General features: G+C 43.7%; 1 protein-coding gene across 1 annotated transcript in view; it reads left to right on the top strand.

Annotated features, from left to right (window-relative positions):
* The window catches only part of SPMIP7 (sperm microtubule inner protein 7), a 64,534-nt gene extending 47,308 nt beyond the window's left edge, over positions 1–17,226 (top strand). Inside the window, exons 6-9 of the mRNA XM_086398610.1 lie at positions 4,237–4,278; positions 5,594–5,701; positions 15,747–15,854; positions 17,006–17,226. Coding sequence (XP_086254736.1) covers positions 4,237–4,278; positions 5,594–5,701; positions 15,747–15,854; positions 17,006–17,129 — 382 coding nt within the window. The 3' untranslated portion in view covers positions 17,130–17,226. The remainder of the gene's footprint in view (positions 1–4,236; positions 4,279–5,593; positions 5,702–15,746; positions 15,855–17,005) is intronic.
* The last annotated feature ends 1,376 nt before the right edge of the window (positions 17,227–18,602 follow it).

Here is an 18,602-nt window from a genome sequence, read left to right on the forward strand (position 1 = left end):
AAAAATGTGGATTATATATTTGAGTTTGCCATTGCATAAGTAAATCTCTTCCTGTTGAGGGGTGCATCTATCACATAAGGTCATGTTGCAGGCTGGCCTTCTGATCCCTCACATGGATATATTTGGGCATTTTGATAAACCTCTTGTACTTTGGTTTGAGAAACTCCTGCAATTTGGCAAGAAATTCTCTGTATAGGCCAAGATTTGGGCCATAAATGTTTGGAAATAATAGTAATATCGGATCCAGTATCAAGAAGACCAGAAAATATTTTGCCATTAATTTTGATATGTATATTTGGTCATGCATATTCAGATACTATTGATGTCCATAAGGATTGCTTTTGATCTGTACTACCAAATCTACCTGTCCGTATACCATTAGAGGAGTTAATAGAAATGTAAGGTAAAAGAAGTAATTGGGCAATTTTGTCCCCCTTTTTGAATTGCCATAGTATCTGAGATGACATGATAATTTGAATTTCTCCCTTATATTCTGAATCAATTATTCCAGGGTGAACAGTAATTCCCTTAAAAGTCAGACTAGATCGGCCAAGTATAAGGCCAAAGGTTTGTGGGGGTAGGGGTCCATAAGGTCCGGTCGGTATTCTAGAAGGGACTGCTTGAGGAAAAAGGATAAAATCATTTAGAGCTGGTATATCGACTGCCGGATGTTGAGGGTTTGAGGGAAAAGATGGAGTTTGCCCCTGGTTTTTGTTGATGGGGACCCGGGGAGTCCCCATCTTTGAGTTTTCTGAATTAGGATTTCCCTCAACATCATATTTAGATTGACATTCTTTAGCCTAGTGTACCCCCTTACAACAGCGAGGGCAGACTCCTGGCGGTTTTTTAACAGTTTTAACTTTTTCTGTGCGTTTTTTAGGGCAATCCTTTTTTAAATGGCTCTTATCCCCACAAACAAAACATCCTTCATATCCCTTTTTAAAGGCAGCAGCCATTGCTTCAGCTAACATTTGCATTTTCTGAGTTTCTGATCCTAAGTTGCGACAAGCCTTCAAATAATCAATATTCCTGGACTCAATAATCGGAGTGATGGCTCTCTGACACTTCTGATTCATATTCTCATATGCAAGCAGTTTTTCTAACTGCACTCTGACTTCCTCTCCGACAACACTACGGGAGATAGCAACTCCCAGTCTAGCTAAAAAACCAGCATAGGCTTCATTAGGCCCTTGTAATATCTTTGTGTAGCTACCTTTAGGTTCCCCTTGAGGAGTAATTCGATCCCAAGCTTCAAGGGCAACTTCTTTCAATTGCTCATGCAACAAAGGAGGGCATTGTATCTGAGCTTCCACTGAATCAAATTGCCTCATACCGGTTAACATTTCAAAAGTAATTTGGTTTTGGGGAGTGCCAGCTCTAGCATTAGAATTGGCACGGTCTCGGACCACATCATGAAACCACATTATCCATTGAAGATATTCTCCTGGTTTAAGAAGAGCTTTTATCAAAATTCACCAATCATAAGGAATAAAATTTCCAATAGAAGATGCCATAGCGTTTAGAAAAAGGTGAATGAGGGCCGTACATAGTTACAGCCTTTTTCATTTGTTGCATGTGAGAAAAACCAATGCCTTCATATTGAGGTATTAGTTGTCCTTGAGCATTAACATTTCTTAACACGGGAAGGGCAAAAAGATCATTGGCCTCAGAGACTTGAGATTGCAAAGCCAGTAAATCAGAAGGCCTTCGTCATGAAGGAGAATGAGTGGATCATCCGTTTTCATAAATATGAGTGCGTGTTAGGGGTTTATCATTGTCATCAAAAAAAATATTGTTGGCTTTAGTGTCAAAGAGAGCATCAGAAGAAGCATTATCAGATTCATTTTGTCCTCGAATCCAGGGGACCTTCGGTTTCATGCCCGTTACAAGAGGAGGAGGAGCGCATGGGACAGCTGGAGCAGGGATGGTGGGAAAGTTCTGAAACATTTTATGTTGCTCTAACTGGGCCTTTTGTAAAGTCTCATCATCTAATTCATATTCATATAATGAGCATTCTGCTTGTTGACGAATATCAGGGGGGCTAGAGTTGCCTTGAAATGGCAAGATCACGGCTTTAATGAGGGCCCATAAGGGCCAGAAATCTATTGGAATATTTTTTCCCTGTCTTGTGGCTCATTCAACATTCTCTTTAGCCCACTTACAAATTTCTAAATTGAAACTGCCTTCATCAGGGAACCAGGGATTATATTCAACCACTGTTTGAAGACAAGCCTCTATCCGTTGACATGAAACCAAAAGTCCCTGAACCTTAAATAAATGCTGAAGTAAAGTAGAAAAGTGGTGGGGCTTTCCACCCGTTTGTCCCATAACCCTGCACTTACTGACCTCCGTTGGTTCTAATAGTCATTCCATCCGCTTACCAAGGGTGTTCACCACGTCCGTTTGGGCGCCAATTGTCACACTGTTCGTAGACCGGGACCTGGGGACTGGAGTCGACGAGAAGGACGCAGGGGACCCAAGTCTTGAGTGAAACAAGGGTACTTTATTTGCAGAAATGCATGCTTATATATCTTCATACAAGGCAACTTTAGGCAGTAAAAAAAAAATTTGAGCAAAAACAGAGCCAAGAAAATAACAATCTTCAAAGGGCCAGAAAACATTCCATATCCTGAGTAAGACGGGCATAACTGAATAGATTACCTTTAAGTAAAAGGTTACGGAAGGGAGTCACTGAAAGGAATCCAAGCAGGTGCTCTTTCTCATGATCTCAGTCCTGAGAACTGCATGCAGCTCTGCTCGCTCCTGTTTTTCAGAAACTGATAAGGAATAGAGAGTCCTTGAGAAACGGCACACAAAGGAAGAAAAGGACAAATTGGATCCCTTAAAGTTGAATGTCCCCTGACAATAGTATGATAATTTTACAACTCGCTAAAGGCTCAGAGTATGGTGAACATTTTTTAGCAGTTAAGTATTTTTAAAGTAACATATTGATTTTAGGCATAATACCATTGTACACTTAATAGACTACAGTATAGTATAAACATAATTGTTATAGGCACTGGGAAATCAAAATATTGGTGTAACTCACTTTACCGGTGGTATTCATTCGCTTTTATTGCCATGATCTATTACCAAGCTCTTAATATCTCTGTTGTATCCCTTTATTTTAATACATATATATATATATATATGTGTGTGTGTGTGTGTGTGCATGTATATATAAGTATACATATATATATATATTTAAAAATATATGTAGACATGTAGGTACACAGGCTTCCCTGGTGGCTCAGACAGTAAAGAATATGCCTGCAATGCAGGAGACATGAGTGTGATCCTTGGGTGGGGAATATTCCCTGGGGAAGGGAATGGCTTCCCACTCCAGTATTCTTGCCTAGAGAGTTCCATGGACAGAGGAGTTAGGGCAGGGTACAGTTCATGGGGTCGCAAAGAGTTGGACATGACTAAATAGCTAGCACTATCACTTCCTTTTCAGGCACACACGGGTTCATATACACTCATACATACATTTGAAGCATATCCAGCTCCAAAATGTTGGTTTAAAATGCCCTTCTCCAATAGAAGACATTGTAAGATCCTTGGAGAAATGGCTAATTCTGGGGTTGGAGCAGGGAAAGTACAAAATAAACCCTAAGCTCCCTGAAGTGCCCTAGGTAACTGTAGTCTTGTCTGAGACACCAAACTTCTTTGGGCCACGGAGGCTTTCTCTCCACCATGGAGGGTTACACCCAAGGCTCAGTCAACTCAAATGTCTGCCTTCTTTGTGTCTCTTTACAATCCCATGGACTGTAGCCTGCCAGGCTCCTCTGTCCCTGGAATTCTCCAGGCAAGAATCCTGGAGTGGGTTGTCATTCCCTTCTCCAGGAGATCTTCCCAACCCAGAGATTGAAGCCGGGCCTCCTGCATTGCAGGCCGATTGTTTACCATCTGAGTCACCAGAGAAGCCCCTAAGAAAACTAGAGGTCAACTTTGCCAATGTAATCATTGAGGATGAAAACAGCAAAGAAAAACTAGGAGAAGAGGCTTTGGAACTAAATCATAGGAGTCAGCAAGGATTTACTCGTCCTTGGCTGTTCTGTGTTTGCTTTTCATCACTTAAAGCTACATTTTCAAGTCTCTTCTGTTTAAAATTACAAACTTTTGGAAACACAGTCTTTTGAGATGTATCTGAAAACTTAATAAGAGAAGTACTCTGACAACCTAATTTTTCTTAACATCAGTAACTCAGTCGCCCATATTTTCTTTTTTTCTAAGTGTGAGTCCAAGTTCCAGAAGCAAATACATTCCTCTCTATACGTAAGTAACATTTCTTAATGTTTTAAAAGTTACTAGATTTACATCTGTATTGTTACTTTCAGCTCAGTCACGTTTGTAACTCACTCTTTAAAACAACATACACTTTCTAGCAGATTTGTAATGTTTTCCTAGCATGGTGCCTGTCGACAGTTTCATCAAAAATGTGTTAAAGATTTTGATAAAAGAAATAAAGCGTTAGCATTTTTTTCAGTTTTCCCAAATTGGTTATTTTATGAAGTAAAATACCTTGGATACTGCTCATATTAGGTGTTGTCAACCAGAAAGACTTTTACAGTTGACGTGGAAGCTGTAATGGGCTCACATGCTGAAGGGCAGGAAATGCGACCTCTCGCTTTTCTAAATTTAAATTTGACTTCCCGTGGGTGGCACAGAAGTGCGTCACCCTCCACTCGGGTCTTCTGTGCTTTATACTGGAGAAACACCTTGTGTTTTAGAAGTCTTGGGGTGTTGGCACAGCCCGGCACAGACTGGGGCTGATAACAGCAGACATTTATTTCCTGCAGTTCTGCAGTCTTGACTTCGGGGATGGCCCAGGAACGGCCCTGGTCACACGTTTGTGTCCACAGGAGGTATAGGGAATGAGGGGCTTGTGGGATCCCTTTTATAAGGACACTAATGACTCAAGTACCTCCCGCCTCCTGATACCATCACCTTTGGGTGTTAGTATTGCAGCATATACGTTTCATTGGGGGGACATACACATTCAGATCACAGTAACTTGGAACAAAGAAAATGCAAGAAGTGGAAGAATCTGGGCCTTTCATCTTTACCCCCGCTCCCCCCGTTACTCTAGCCTCTTCTGCTCCCCAGCTAAGTTGACTCCTTTTTCTCTGAGTGGCCCCAGAAATGCTTCCAGGACACCCTCTCACTTCCTCTGATGGATTGGGCCTTCTCTCAGGCCCGGAGGCACACTGCTGGTTTCCCAGAACCCCAGGCCCGTTTCCATCTCCACAGAAGCCTCCTCCACTCTGGGACACCACTCCTGCCCGCCCCAGGCCATCTCCAGGCTCCAGGGAAGGACTTGGCTCATGGCTTTAGACAGCCTACTTCTTTGCTCAGTAACACAGGCCAGCTGTTACTCACTCTGGCCCAAACTGAAGATCAATTCTTACTCTAAAAAGGAAAATCTCCTTACTTTATTTTTTAGGACAAATTGTTCCATCACCATGGTTAATGTATTACATTTTGAATTTTGATCTGTTTTGGAAAAATTTCCTTTGCAAGTTAGGGTGTGTTCACCTATGTTTTCTATGTTTCTAATAAAAACTATAAAAAAGTATTTTCATCCCAACAGTGGTTGCGTTCAGTCTACAAATGCTGATGACATTGACAACCCCTGTGGAGACATCACATCTCTCGCCAAGCCTCGTAGCTCTGAAATCCTTTATACAAACTCAAGTCGGTGAGTTCCACCTGTGATTATGCCTCTTACGTTATTATTAAGGAAGAAATGTGGTCATTAAGGCTTTGCAGTGAATGAAGCAATAGAAGAATGGCCTTGAATAAACAAGTTCCTACTGAATAGTGCAGGGAACTATATTCAGTGTCTTGTGATAAATTCATAATGGAAAAGAATATAAAAAAGAATGTGTATATAACTGAGTCACTTTGCCATATAGCAGAAATTGGAACAACATTCTAAATCAACTGTACTTCAATAATTAAAAAAACAGAAAATGGCCTGGTACTGACCACAACTTAAGAAGAAACATATTGTTTCCTGAAAGAACTATAGTTTCTCACAAAGGAGATTACAGTTTTGAACACTGACTAACCTGGGTTTACCTCCAATGTTGTATGAATATATATGTGTGTGTGTGTGTGTGTGTGTATATATATGTATATATATATATTTGCTTTCACCCATGGAAATACTGAAGCTCAGAAATTGCTTCATTAGGATAATTCACAAGACACACTACAATAAGCCGATGTTCTGTGTGGTTTTTTTAAAAAATGTGTTGAAGTAGATTTACAATGTTGTGTTAGTCTCTGCTGTACGGCAAAGTGAATCAGTTACACATATATATATATATTCCACTCTTTTTTAGATTCTTTTCCCATATAGATCATTACAGAGTGTTGAGTAGAGCTCCCTGTGCTATTCAGCAGGGATTATGTTAGTTATATATTAGTTATATACTGCATATATACTCATGTCTGTACAAGGGCTTCCCAGGTAGCTCAACAGTAAAAGAATCTACCTGCCAAGCCAGAGACTCAAGTTCAATCCCTGGGTCAGGAAGTTCCCCTGGAGGAGGGCATGGCAACCCACTCCAGTGTTCTTGCCTGGGAAATCCCATGGACAGAGGAGCCCGGTAGGCTATAGTCCCTGGGGTTGCAAAGAATTGGACAGAAGCAGCGACCAAACAACAGCAAAACAGTATGTGTATGTCAATCCCAGTCTGCTGTTTCTCTCTCCCAACCCTTATTCCCCAGTAACCATAAGTTTGTTTTCTGTGTCTATGACTCGTTTGTTTTGTAAGTAAGTTCATTGGCAGCATTTTTGTCTAGATTCCACGTGTAAGTGATAGCATATGGCGTTTGTCTTTGTCTTCACTCAGTATGACAATCTGTAGGTCCATGCATGTTGATGCAAATGGCATTATGTTGTTCTTTTTCTGGCTGAGTAGTATTCTGTGATAATCATGGACCAAATCTTCTGTATTAGGCCCTGAGCTGTTGCACATCACTGCTGGTACACCTTCAGTTTCTGTGACGACTGGAAGGCTTGCAGGAGAGTGTAAGCCTGTATCGTGAATCACCAACAGTATTTTAAATGTCAGTTGCTCTATTTTTTTTTTAAACATCCGTTTTGCCAAAATAACAAACCAGCTCAGTTTCACATTGGCTGTCCTTCATACCTGCTCTACATCCCCTAATAATTTTGAATTTTCATGTGTTACACATTCTGACACCCTAATTCTTTTGACTACTTGACCAAAGTAAACTATCTTTCAAAAGTAACTTTGGTTTTAAATTATATTTCTATAACTTAATGCATTGAAGAAATAAATGAGTTGTTATATTTCAACCAGTAAGAAATAAAGGAAGAAAAGAAGAGAGAGTACATAAAGTATCCCAGGTACTGTACCAAACACTTGGCCCTCACGTAGCTTGCAAGCCTGCAGGGCCGGTAAGCTCCACACCCCAGTAATGATAGTATAAGGCAGGATGGAGTGAGGCTCCTGAGAAGCAAGTTTAGTGTTCTTGATCTTGGTTGTACAGAGAGGTCACTTTTATCCACAAGCCTTGAAGGCTGTGATGTTTTAGCTAAGTCCTAAGAAAGGATTTGTCTCTTATGATTCTTGCCTAATTTCTGCAGGGAAAGGATTGCTATTAAAAGTAGAGATTGTAAAAAAAAGAGTTTAAGAGTGAACACAAGGATAAACTCAATTGAAAACCTTCTGGCATCAAATTTTCTAGTATTTTTCCTTTGAAATATACATTTGAATTTTGAAGTGTTTTATGAAACATTCTTGCTGAAGAATAGAATGTATTCTTCTGGATCACTCTTCAAGGAGAGTAAAGAGCAGTCTGGCAGCATTTTAAAAATTTGATGTATAACATACTGTTTAACTTGAGTAAATTTGGGAGCATGCCCTTCTACCTCATCTTGATGTTAGTGTTTTTAAGAAAAGGAAATTTGAGCGGATCATGTACAATTGGACATTAACTGTACTTACTTAAATTGGGCACTAGAGGGCATCCAAGGTTGCAAAGTTTCTTCTTTGGATGAGGTTTCAATTTTTAATAGAATTTTAATGGAGCATAGGTGGTTAGTGGTAGAGTTCTCACTTGCCCCACGGGAGGCCGGCGTTGGATTTCCCACCCATGCAGCTGCAGCGTCCCCTTTAAGGATTCCCTGGTGGCTCAGACAGAAAAGAATCTGCCTGCAATGCAGAAGACCTGGCTTTGATTCCTGGGTCATCAGGAAGATCCCCTGGAGAACTGAACGGCTACCAACTCCAGTATTCTTGCCTGGAGAATTGCATGGACAGAGGAACCTGGTGGGCTATGGTCCATGGTGTCACAAAGAGTCGGACGTGACTGAGCAACTAACACTTTTATTCACTGTAACTTTTTAACACAGGAAAAGACTTTCTGTTTTTATTATGAGATATAGATATAAAATATGTAGTGTCATATTTAAAATATAAAGCAAAATAACAAGGAAATGCCTATGTCCCAGGCCTAGCTAAGGAAATAGTATTTTATTCACATCTCTTACGCTGCCTGTATACCCCTTACAACCTCGTCTCCTGAGTTTCCTTCCCCAACCCAGAAGTCATCGCATCAGTCTTCGTGCTTATCCTCTGCTTGCTTTGCTTGGTAGCTTTGCTACATATACTTGAACCTCTAAACAAAATGCTGTGTTGTTTCCTCAGTACCACACTGAGCCAAGTACAGAAGACGCATGCAATGTGATGTCATCTGCGTGAGGTCCAAACCCCAGAAACACATAAACTTACTTTGTGCCCAGTAGAATACCATCCTACTCGAAAGCAAAAATGACTCTTCCTTGGTTTTCTCACCTTAAACTTTCCTAAAGGGAAAAGTCTTTATGAGATCATCTTTAAGGATTTCCTCATAACCCATGACACTTAGGCCAGGAACACTGCCTGCCCCGCCCTTTCAGTGGAAGCCGCATTTCAGACAGAGTCAAGGCTACAGACTCTTGGGTTCAGTGGTTGGAATCACCAGTTTCCCCAAAAGGTGAATGCTTTCGAATGTTCCTTATTCATTGATTTTGTATTCTGGGCACCAAATCATTTGACATGCCCAGTGTATTGGTGGTGATTATGCTAATGGTTTTAAAATTAACTTTTAAAATTGTAGAACGGAATCTGATCATTATAGAAAAAAGTACAGAAAAAATTAATGATAATAAAAATATAACTAAACTGTCACATAAAAACATAGCTGTTATGAAGATTTTGGCATATTTCCATCTGTCATCTGCATCCTTCATCTTCCTTGTATTTATACAGCTATGATGATGCTACATATGTAATTTTTACTGCATTCACTTTATAGCATCATCATGGGCACATGTTATTATGAACTCATCATAGTATTTTATTTGTGTAGACCATAATTTTTTTTATTTTTATAGATGTACTGTCATTGACTTCCAGGGGGCTTCCCTGGTAGCTCAGCCAGTAAAGAATCTGCCTGCAATGCTGGAGACCCCAGTTTGATTCCTGAGTCGGGAAGATCCCCTGGAAAAGGGATAGGCTACCCATTCCAGTATTCTTGGGCTTCCCTGGTGGTTCAGATGGTAAAGAATCCTCCTGCAGTGTGGGAGACCTGGGTTCGATCCCTGGGTTGGGAAGATCCCCCGGAGGAGGGCATGGCAACCCACTCCAGTATTCTTGCCTGGAGAATCCCAAAGGACATAGGCGCTTTACGAGCTATTCCATGGGGTCTCAAAGAGCTGGACATGACTGAGCAACTAAGCACAGCACACAGCACTGTCATTGACTAGCGCGTCTAGGTTACATGTGTAAATGTTTTCTGTTTCTTACTATGATAAATAATGTTGTCAAATACTTGTTAAGTGAATCTTTTCCATAACTTGGAGTTATTTACTAAAGGGAGACTTCTTGCAATGGACTATGAGGTCAAAACATATAAATATATTTGCAGTGGAACCATAGTTTACATCTAGTGTGTGTCCTCACACCTTCAGTGCTCGCATTTACGCTCACCAGATAGCACCTTCTTTTCCTTCCAAATGTGCTTATTATAAAAATAATTCAATTATATTTGTAAAAAGTAAATTACCTCTTCCTTTGAGTCTCAGTGTTGAAAGTTGATGCATATTTTAGACTTTGCTGCCAGGCCTGCATGAATGTCTGTGTGCAGGCAGCTGCACATCGGTGTGTGTGCAGGGGGGCGGTGTGGGGAGGTGTGAGATTGACAGGCGCAGCGGACACTCTCCTCAGCAGTGGGCGGGGCTGTGAAGACCCTTTTTAATGGCTGTGTGATACTCCACTGCAAGGTATAGTTTACGTGGGCCAAGTAGTTATTGAAATTTTTTTCTGTTGTTAAAAAAATAAAGCAACAAACCTCCACATTATCTTTGCACAATCATGCACACATTTCTTTTAGAACAAATCCCTAAAAGCATAATTCTTGCATGAGTTTTGCATTAAAATATTTTTTGATTCGGCAGGCATGACCTATTATTAAAGGATATTCAGAGTTAAGGGATTCAAGACAGTAATTCAGTCTCCACTGAAGTTTCTAACTTCTAACTTGAGCCTCCTTTGGGAACTAGAATCCATAGTATCCGCTAGATTCAACAGGAGTTCTGGAAGTTCAGGGAACTGAGTAATAAAAAAAAAAAAAAAGATACAAAGTCACTCCTCACTTATAATGTGTCAAGCAAGCAAGGGAAACATAAGGAACCCCCAATTTTTACCAAATCTGTTCTTTATCTTTCTCCTAAATACTAGAGCCATATTCTTTGCAAGAGCGTAATGAACAGGGTGGAAGGGAAGTTTTTTTCTGTTAGTACCTATCTTGTGGTTCCACATGGTTTCAAAACAGCAGATCTGTGCCAAGTCAGGACCCCAAAGCATGGAACCTTGCCCTTTCCTAAGAAAAGGGAATGGGGCTTTCTTCTGAAAGGGACCACACGGGGTCTCGGTATGTGCATCTCAGCTGGCCCAGCCCCTCCCTTGTTTTACCAAGGAGGACAGGAGGGGGCACATCCAGGTGACAGAGCAGAGCCCGCGCCCTCTGACCCACACCCAACCCCACCACACCCGGTGCTTTCCAGACCACCGTTTCCCAAACCCGCTTGGTGCTTCCACCATGCCATCTTCCACTAAATCTCCATCTTTTAGTTCAGGACTTCACCCGGTTTCACATTCGCTGTGCCTTTACCTCAGTCATCTCTCTGATGAAGCATTTGCAAATAACACATAACTGTCCAAAGTGATCCCAGGGCGGCCATGGGCCGAGTCCTGAGCCAGCAGAGGGGACCGCCCTGACCTCCTGGGTGTGCTGCACCTTTAACAAAATCTTAACCACAGCCCAGCTTCAAGCCAGGCTATGAATAGCAGTTCCTTACATTGGCCCACACTTCTGCCTTTTCAGAGAACTTTCACATCGACTCTCTCATTTGTTTTTCAAAGTAGTGTGATGAGGCCAAAGGTGGGGGAACAGGCTCTCTCCCCACTTTACAGATGAGGAGGCTGAGGCAGAGTAAATGATTAAAGAGCCCCAGACACTCATTTTGTGAGCAGTTAAGAGAACAGGGCTCCCACTCCCCTGGGCCGCCTGCAGCCAGTGAATGCTTCCTGGGGCCTCAGCCCTGCTCTGGTCGGGGCTGTTGGCTCATTTCTGTGTCCCTTTTGGATGGAAGAGGTAAAGGTTCCCTGAGAACAGAAGGAGAAAAGCATGTCCTGTAGAGCACGATGATGATAAGAGTGAAACTAATTTTTGAGCAGATCCTGGGACCACAGTATCTCATTATATTCAGGGACGCACAGCCCAGTGACCAGAAGCACGCTGATGCTATTAGGACTTCTCAGCTGTTCCCTCAGCCTTCCCTCCCCTTGCCCCACCTTCCCAGGCCTGCCTCCTCCTCTCCCTACTCTTGCGCTAGGCCAACACTTTGCCCAGGTACCCTGACCCCACACTCCCTGTAAAGGAACTGTGAATTTCATCACCCCAACCTGGGGAGACGTGGTCCTGAAAGACCCCGTCCAGGGTCACAGGGCAGGGGTGCCACCCTGGAGGCAGATGCCAGCCCCCAACACAGTCAGCGCAAGCATCTGGCTGCATCCCTCTCTGATGCCCCTGCTCCTAATTTGCATCAGTCATCTTTGCCCCACTTGGGTTCTGTTCCTCCTTAATGTGAAAGCGATCAGGAGCCTAGCCTGTTTGAGTCCTGACATAGAATAGCTCTCGATAAACAAGGCTCCAGGTGACTTGAACTTGTGCTACACTTAACGCAGAACAGATGCCGCTCAGCTGGGAGCCTGGGTTTCAGGGCCTTCCAGGGCCCCTCGGTTCCACCACCCGCCAGCCTTGTTGTCTCTGGGCACATGGCTTAGACTTGTGCTCAAGCCTCAGTGCCCACATCTCTACCATGGCATGGTCTCAGGACCAAGGACATGGAGTGTTGGGAGATTAAATAAAGCAGCCCACGTAAGTGTCACAAAGGGTACGGGCTCCTGAGGATTATTCGGGCCTGTGTTACAGACAGAGAGCCTGTTCCTGTTGGCATTCTCATCCACGTATGCATGACTTATAATCTACATATAACATGGTTTTCTCCATGTTTCCTTTATTTTTCTATTTGTCTTTTAATTATATGCCATCTGGGCCCCTTTTTCTCTAACTGATTTACTAAACTTCCTTATATTTTTCAAGTTATTTAATTTCTATTTTATTATGCTTTGTTGAGAAAAGCCAGTTAGTTATAAACTTAGGCAGTAATGTATTCAGTTAGCCATAGTGGGCAACCCTAGGCTTATTTTGGGAATCGGGTGCCACAGAGGGTGTTCAGAAGACTAGCAACTATGGAGCAAAGACAGACATGAAGACGACTTATTTTTAAATGGGTTCCTGCTTCCCTTAGCTTTCCTTAAATGAGGGAATGGGTCTGATCATGCAGCTGACTTGGAAACTCTCTCAGAGCCTGTACTTTTCAGTGTCTTTCATCTGAAAAAGCTTATCACCCATCAGCCATGGGTCTATAGAGCATCCCCCAGAATCTGCTCTCCTCTAGTCTTGTTGCACTTAAGATGGAAAAAAGTTCCCCTTTGTTGTCCCTGAAAAAGGGTTAAATGGAGTAGATTCTAGAAGCAGCGTGGGTGAGGACTTTCATTTTCAAATAGGTGGCAGTTTATTATGCAACTGCATTCGTTTCTCAAGCCCAAGCAGCTTATCATTAATTCAGTCCTCTGGTTCATGTTTGTTATTTTTAGACATGATGTAATAAATCTCATTATTAGAACATGACGTAGAATACTATTCAACATCAGTAACCTGTACGCCACAGGTAAAGCACCGATAGTCGAATGGTGTTTTAGATCCAGCCCTTGCCGAGCTTCCATCTCGGCTTCTTACTGCTCTGATGGAAGGCTGTGACCTCAGAGGCATTTTCATTCTGCAGGTGTTTTAGAGGCAGTGGAAAAAAACTCTCACGCAGAGGAAGGGGGTTTCCTTCATAACATGCATGGAACCTTTGATGAATTCGGGGAGAGATATAACATATGAATGACTTTGCCCCACTTTTTGCTCCCACTCTGCATACAGCTGCAATTCTAGGAGAAGATTCCAAGAAATCCTGAAGGGTCCTGCCTAGAATTTGGCAGCGGTGGTTCACTCACCCAGGTCCCTCCAACAAACCTGAAACCTGAAACAGAGACTTCCAAACTTGACTGCCCATGAGAGTTATCTGGAGAGATTAAAAAAAAAAAAAAAAAACAATTTCCAGCTCACAGCACTTACCAATTAAATTAGCATGTCTGGTGGGTGGGAATCAGGCGTTGGTACCTTTGAAAAATCCCCGAGTTGTCAGGCGCAGCAGCTTCGGGAAACCACTGTCTTTACCTCTCTCCAGCTGCCTGTCCCGGATCAACTGCATTCTTCACTGCCAGGCTGCTATTTCATACATTTCTTATTTCTTTGAAATCTTGTATTATGACTACAATTAGTTGAGCACCTACTAAGTGCTAACGGCTTGCCAGCTGCTTTTACCTTCACTGAATCCCTCTGACCCCAAGGCCCTGGGAGGCCACGTGCGCTCTTGGCTGCAGCCGCTGAGGGCTCTCCCCACTTAATCTCACAGCTGCTGGAGGGGTGGAGGCAGGCCTGGCTCCCTGATTTCCCAGCCTACCATATCCGTTAACTTGCACCGCTCATTCTGCTATGGCCCCTGATGTGCTTGCCCTTCCCTTTGTCTGCATTGGGTCTCCTATTTTATTACCTGAAAGCCGGCTAGTCACAGACTGACGTGCTTGGAAGAGACACAGAATGTTTACTGGCGCAGGCTCTGCCCTGTATGTCCTGTCCCCTCGTGTGCTAATGCCCGGAAGGAGCCCAGAGGACCTGCCTGCCCACAGACACAGGTAGACTCTGGCCTCCCTCTCGACTGCAGCCTTGAGCTTGGTCCTGTCACCCTGCTCGTAGCCGAGGCAGCGAGGCTTCCAGGGGCTCAGTCTGTGTGCGGGTCTGCGAGTCAACAAGCAGAGTCAGAGGCCCAGGTCTGAGGCCCGGCCCCTGAGCACTCACCATTCACTGCCCTGCCCTGCACTGCCTGCTTGTCACCTGCCACTGCATGTGTATCCTCTCTGAAACTGAATGTTTTGACAATTCCTCCAGCCGTCAGTGGTGCTTGGAGGTCCCCTTATTGGACATGTGGACAGGATGGGATCAAACCAGGGGCCCCTCAGAGGAGCCGACCCTGCGCCTCCCATAGGACTCAGTCCTCGCTGCTCCTTACCTTGTGTCTGGGCATCCATGGAGGGTAAGGGCCCTCGCCGAGGAATGTCCCGCTCCCAGAGGAGGGACCAGGGAGTGGCCGGGGCAAGCTGACCTTCCTCTGTCCTTACTGTGGCACCAGGAGGACCCTGAGAGCTGCACTTAACAAAGACGGTGTTATCTGAAGTGCCCTGTGATTGCAGAGAGCATGTTTCTGCTCTTTGAGATAGTCTTAGCCTCACGTCTTCCCTCGCACCTGGAGATGAGGTCCCGTGTCTCAAGCAGCACTCGGACTGGCCCCACCTCTTCCCAGAAAATGATCCATGGAAAGGGCTTTGTATGCTGTAGAAATGTCAAAACAGTAGTTATTATTCACTCACCTCTGAATTACCCAATAGAATATTTGTTTTGGATGTTTGCTTGCCTTTATCAAGATGAATTTCATACCCACACTGAAAAACCTGCCATACATTCTAGTGTTTTTCTTTTACTCTCTCTGAAGGGAAAAGGGCCATGATCACAGAGGAGTATGTGGAAGTGAGCTAAATTTCATAAACTGTATGAAGTCAGTACATTAGTGGTGGCGAGAAAGAAGTATTATTTAAAAATCATGCTGTGTGTCCACCAGCATTGGAGTTGGCACCTCAGAGCTCTGTTCGGGGGCCAGGTCTGCTTTTTGGTAAGGAAAGCATGTCCACCTTCCTTAGGAAACAGAGCTCCATGGTGGATCAGGTATGAAAAACACATGCAAATTCAAGCAGCAGAGAAACATGGACTTGAAATAAGCTTCTTCATTCTGAGAGGAAGGCTGTCACCTACTCATCTCTGCCCCCTGCCTGCATGCTTTCCTGTCTGGCAATCCGACTTCCAGACCTTCATGTGGGACAAAACCCTTAGATTACATCCTTCTTTATGTTTTCATAATTGGGTGCTGGTGACCGTGACTCTTTGGCAGATTGTTGTGTTCATTTTCTTTCTTCCCCTCTTTTCACTCTTTCCTTTAGCTCTGCAAATATTCCAGGATACACTGGTAAGGTTCATTTCACAGCCACCCATCCAGCAAATTCTGATCGTCCATCAACGACCCCCTCACCAGATTCAGAAGTGCACCAGTAAGTATGAATCCTATTACTCAACATGCTTGGATATACTGGGGAGGGGGAAATCCTAATGATGATTATTCGATTAAAGAACAATTAAGTATTAGGAGTAAATTTACATTGTTTAAAAAATAGGGTGTCAAGTCCAAAAGGCAGAAGAGTTCATTTTCCCACTGTTGTTGCTAGAAGGAGGGCATTAAGAGATTGAAAGCATCTTAGCGGACAGCATCTTAGCCTCTTGGACTCAACTCTGCATACTTATCACCCTTCTGCATTATCCTTAGAACATGCATAGAACATACTACATGAGACACACGTTCACTTATTGTGGATAGCCATCTTACTTTTCATAAAAGACAACATTCTGTTAAAAGCCATATATATATATTTAAACACCATTTTGCAAATTGAAAACAGGAGGCATTTGATGGGAGGTTAGTGCAGACTCCGTGCTTTGAAGCTTCCAATGAGAAGCAGGTGGTTATTGCTCATTATATCTCAAATTTGAAAACATTTGATGAAAGTCCTGCCTTGCCAGTAAGGTGACACAGCTCTGAAAATGCAAATGCATCTTAGCCAGGTCCAGAGACTGGCCTCATGTAAATATAAGCTCTCAAGTTAGGTCAGTGTGCATCTGGGAGGAGAAGGAAGGCAGTCCCCCAAAAGGGTGCCTTTTCTCCTTTGTTGGTGGAAGGTGGAGAAGCCATTCATTTCTCAAAACCAGAAAGGTCCCTTTCCACTCTAGAAAGATGCCTTTACCTCTGGGCAGCCTCACACCCTGAGCCCACACCCCCAGGGCTTTGTGTGGTAGCTGTTGGTTACTCATTGGCCTCTCTGCAGCTTCACCTCCTTCTGTCTGTATTTTCTGTCTTCTTGGCACAAACTGTGATTCTAGGCACAAGGTAGATTTTCAGTCCGTGATGTAATGCATAGTATGCAGTCAATAAACTGAACGCAAATAAATGAAATAAAGGAAACAGTACTCACAAGGATTAACCATTCCCACCCTCTCTCTGTTCTGTGCATCCTTTTTCTCTCTCCCTCTACTCCTATAGCTTTCTCTCTTCATCTCTCCCATATTTGTGTATCATTAGTTGGAGAATACATGAGGTTATATGTTCTCATTTTATTTCACATGTCTTTTTTTCTCTCCATTTTGTTAGTGTCTTACGGAAAAGAATGGCAGTTGACCTCTTCCGTCACCAGGGGCCGCTCTCTCGAATGGTCACAACTGTGACACCCTACAATCCCTTCAATAAGAAGGATAAGGAAACTATAAGCTACTGAAAGGGACCCGCCCTGAGTGCCCCCCTAGCCTGGGAGGGGTGCTGGGTATGATGTGATGGGGAGGTAACAGAAGCCAAATAAAGGCACATTCTCCGTGTGTCTGGCTGGGCCTTGGCCAAGCGGAGCTCCAGCTCCAGAACCACGTGGTCATGGAAATGGACTGTGTGAGATCCTCCATCCTCTCACATGAGGTTGTATTTGTATCCACACGGCTGTGGATGCCATGAGCTTTCATAAACCTTAGCTCGTTCGCCCTCGCAACCCCGCAGTGGGCATTTTGCGACTATCTTACTATTTTATGAATAAGCAGGCTGAGATTAGGAGAAGGAAAATATTAATCAAAGGTCACACAACTCATAGTGGAGTTAGAACTAGAACCCAGCTTTCTGAATTTAGAAACCTTTGCTGCTGTTTTTCACTATAGATCAAATAACCTTCCCTGAGTTATTGAAAAAAAAGAATTACCCAGAGACAGAATGCCTCTTCTCCCAAAAGATTCAGAATTGAGCTATGGATCCCGCAGAACTCCATGCAAATGTGTAAGTCCTTCGGAGGTAGCTTGGCCTTGCTTTCCCATCAGAAGGGCGAAATCAGATGTTTTTGCTTGAGGATCATGTGTTGCCTCAGCTGACACCTACACAGACTTGGGTGCTGACTGCTGCCGTCCCTGGCTGCTGCCTTCTGCCAGGATACACAGGAAGGCTGCCGTCCACCCTCCATCTGTGCTATGGAGCTGATCGGCCTTCACAGAAAAGTAATGGCTTCTGAACCCAATCTTGCAGCCTTAATTATTTTCAGAAAAGAGCAATTCTGTCAAAAAATCTGACCAAAAAAAATCTTCGTCTCTTGGAAGATTCTCACCCAGACACAGATGGGAATGATGAGCCCTGTCCAGGGAGCAGATGAATGCAGGGACCTGAGATTACATTTTGCGGTAAACATCCCTGGCAGGCCACTTTGTCAGGAGGCACAGCTGCCCCGGGTCCGAGGCCTTGTTTATCATTCTGGGCCTTTCTGAGCAGGGTACCAGCGGCACCCGGTCCTGACGCCCCTCAGCCTCAGGCGACTATTCGCACCCTCCATGCCGCCAGCCCCTGGACACTATCCAAGGACTGAGCGCCTCCAGAGCTGCTCCTGGAAGGATAGTGGCCTTGTCTGCAGAGTCCCAGGGCCACCTCCAGGAGAGGTGAGGTGGCAGCTCTTCATTTTCACTGTAACTAGCTCAAACTTCTCACGCATAAAGGTCAAATGCAAACCCTGCTCACCATGGATCCAGAATTCTGGCCTGACTGACTACCAGAACCTCTGAGTGTTTTAAGTCCTGTGACCTGGGTTTCCATGGTCAGCAGTTCAACTGAAAATCATAAAAGTCAAGGAAGAGAGCTGCAGGGATTTCCATCTGCTCATCAAGTTCTGAATTGGGTCTTGGTTTATTCCGACGGGCTGGGAGCCAACATCCCTGTTCCTCCTCAG

The sequence above is a fragment of the Bos grunniens genome, chromosome 4 (assembly GCF_055505025.1).
Source record: "Bos grunniens cultivar Pamir isolate PY7600 chromosome 4, Bosgru_T2T1.0, whole genome shotgun sequence".
NCBI classification, from domain to species: Eukaryota; Metazoa; Chordata; class Mammalia; order Artiodactyla; family Bovidae; genus Bos; species Bos grunniens.